This window comes from Pteropus vampyrus, unplaced genomic scaffold, assembly GCF_000151845.1.
Source record: "Pteropus vampyrus isolate Shadow unplaced genomic scaffold, Pvam_2.0 Scaffold22, whole genome shotgun sequence".
NCBI lineage: Eukaryota > Metazoa > Chordata > Mammalia > Chiroptera > Pteropodidae > Pteropus > Pteropus vampyrus.
The window spans coordinates 1,448,468-1,451,108 of NW_011888803.1; the positions used below are offsets into that span (position 1 = coordinate 1,448,468).

Here is a 2,641-nt window from a genome sequence, read left to right on the forward strand (position 1 = left end):
TCAACATTCAGGGTTTTTATCCTCCTTATGTGTGGAAAAACAATATTTGAGGCTGATAGCTTTGCTATCTCAATACTATTTCTAGTTATAAGAAAGGTGCAAAGATGATTGGTAAGCAAAAAAATCAGTGAAAGAGATATGAGTTCTCGCATCTTGTCAGAGAACAGAAAAGGGGATTATTTATTGCCTTATATGATACATCAGTCAGAAGTGAAGGCAGGGCCATAAGTGTGAATTTTCCATATACACCATCCACTTTACGAGATTGTCTTAGGAAAAGTGTAGACCCAGCCAGTGGGCAAAGTTTACAACTAAAACAGAATGAAACAATGTCTTTTTCAATGTGGAAACTGAAGATGAGGTGATGAATTCTAGAAGATCACAGAATGCTCAGAAATGAAAAAGATGAGGTTAGTTTCTCTTGAGCAGTAATATGTGAAAATACCAAAGGTCTTAAATTTTCCAAATAAACTGACAAGCAAATAAGGCCCTGGAGACTATCAGTACCATAGATTAAGAAACCAATATTTCATATTTATTTTCATAGATTAAGAAACCAATATTTCATAGATTAAGAAACCAATATTTCATGGCTGCAGAATTCCATGAATAGCTGACAGTAAAATTTTCACACATTGAAGAATAACCCAAAGAAAAATTTGGGGAACAAAAAAATTGAAATGGTCCAACAACAGAAGGCTGTTAAATAAATGACAGTACATTCATAAAATGGGTACTCTGCAGCCATTCTCAATGTGTTCTTGAAGAATATCGAGGAGAGAAAAAGGGTTAACATATTGTAAGATGAAAAGTGAGGTTACAAACTGGTATATTCTATATGATCTCTAATTTAGAAAAAAATATGTACATAGGAAAAAAAGACTGGAAGAACATATACAAAAGTACTAACTGAACTTACCTCTACTATTGAGAATTTAATGTCTTCACTTATTTTTTTCCAAATGAATAAGGGATATTCAAATGAAAATACTTATTTTCAAAAAAGGTCAATGATCTGATATTTGTTCAATCTTTTTAATAACAGACAAAAGGAAAAACAAATATATTTATCACAGTACTTGCATTAACAATTATTTTTCTTTAAGTTATAAAATAACAGTTTGTCAACTTTAGTTTACTTCTATTTTTGTCAATTCACACAAGAGCAATGTATTTTTTTGAAAAATGTAATGACATAAATTTTAATCCAAGGTTGTAGTCTTCCATGCAGTCTTCTCTACATCCTCACGTCTAGAAAATGAACTTCATATGCTTGATTCCATAAGTTTTAAAGAAAACCATGATAATGAGTGCCCACAATCCCAGAATAAAACCCCCAGGAGGATGCCAATCTTTCAGCTTCGGTTTCTGCAAAATAAGGACGACATGATAAATTTAACAATAGGTGAATAATTCAACAATTGGTAAAGCCAATACTGATGAAAAATAGAATTTCACAAGCTGTGTTTTAAGGGGGAGTAATTTAGCCAAATTAAATGTATTGGGATGGCAACAATGGTAAAGATGTCAATCAAGACAAATATCTCAAAGAGGTTCTTACAAAGATCAGTTTCAAATGTTTTATTCTCTCAAATGGGCCTTCCCTGACTACCCTACCCAACTATCTCTCTTTATCCAAGTTATTCAGTAGCCTATCAGACTTCACTTTGAATTTACATATTCATTAATTTGTTTTTATCTGTCTCTATTAGACTATAGCTATTTGAGGGTCACCTTGTTACATTCCCTCCACATACATGCACCATAGGAGACATTCATATATTATACTGAGCAAATTAGTGGAAAAACAAAAGCTACCCAATTCCATTTATTCAGATATTCAAAAAAATAATTGTTTGGGGGCCAGTTCCTTTGGTCATGTTACTCCCTTGAGGTAGAATGCTCCACACTCCATTCTGTCTATTCAAAACTCACTAACTCAAATGTCAACTCCTCTAGATTTTCCCAGCTGATATATTCTTTTCTTTGAATCTGTAGTTACTTCTACTTTTATTTTTTAGTTATCTTTATTTTTTTAGTTATCTTTATTGCTTATTTTTTAGTTATCTTTATTGCTTATCAACCTGAAAACTTCCAGGGGGAAGTTATTTTTTTAGTTATCTTTATTGCTTATTTTTTAGTTATCTTTATTGCTTATCAACCTGAAAACTTCCAGGGGGCAAAGTCTGGCTGAGTCCATTTTATATCCTCTTCTTCATTTCCTACCCCTTGACACTCAGCCAAGGGTCTTGTACAGTTCTTTGCCCAGCAAGGAAAGGCATACTAATCTTCTCACTTGTTGTCATTTCAAAGGCTACATTATGGCCCTGAAATTGGAGGTCTGTGACTATGATCCCTTTATAAGTCCTTCTTCCTGAATTACTGGCCAAGATTATAAGGTTATGATAAAAGAATCGTATTTAGAGTAGAGTGAACAGAAACTATATTCTGAAATTTGCTTTAGTCATCATGTAAACTAGATGCAAGAAAAATTCATAAATCTCTTAGATGGATCTGCATCTATAATATGGTTTTCCCTTATATAACCAGGACATCTAATGCTCTTCCCTCAATCCTCAACTCAAAGAAAGAAAAGGAGAGAGAGAGAAAGAGAGAGAGAGAGAGAGAGAGAGAGAGAGAG

The 2,641-nt window shown here is 33.1% G+C and overlaps 1 protein-coding gene across 1 annotated transcript in view; it reads right to left on the bottom strand.

The window, feature by feature from the left end:
• Nucleotides 1-1,016: 1,016 nt before the first annotated feature.
• PIGK (phosphatidylinositol glycan anchor biosynthesis class K) overlaps nt 1,017-2,641 on the bottom strand; it is a 97,075-nt gene continuing 95,450 nt past the window's right edge. Inside the window, exon 11 of the mRNA XM_023528026.1 lies at nt 1,017-1,368. Within this exon, the coding sequence (XP_023383794.1) occupies nt 1,252-1,368 (117 nt within the window). The 3' untranslated portion in view covers nt 1,017-1,251. The remainder of the gene's footprint in view (nt 1,369-2,641) is intronic.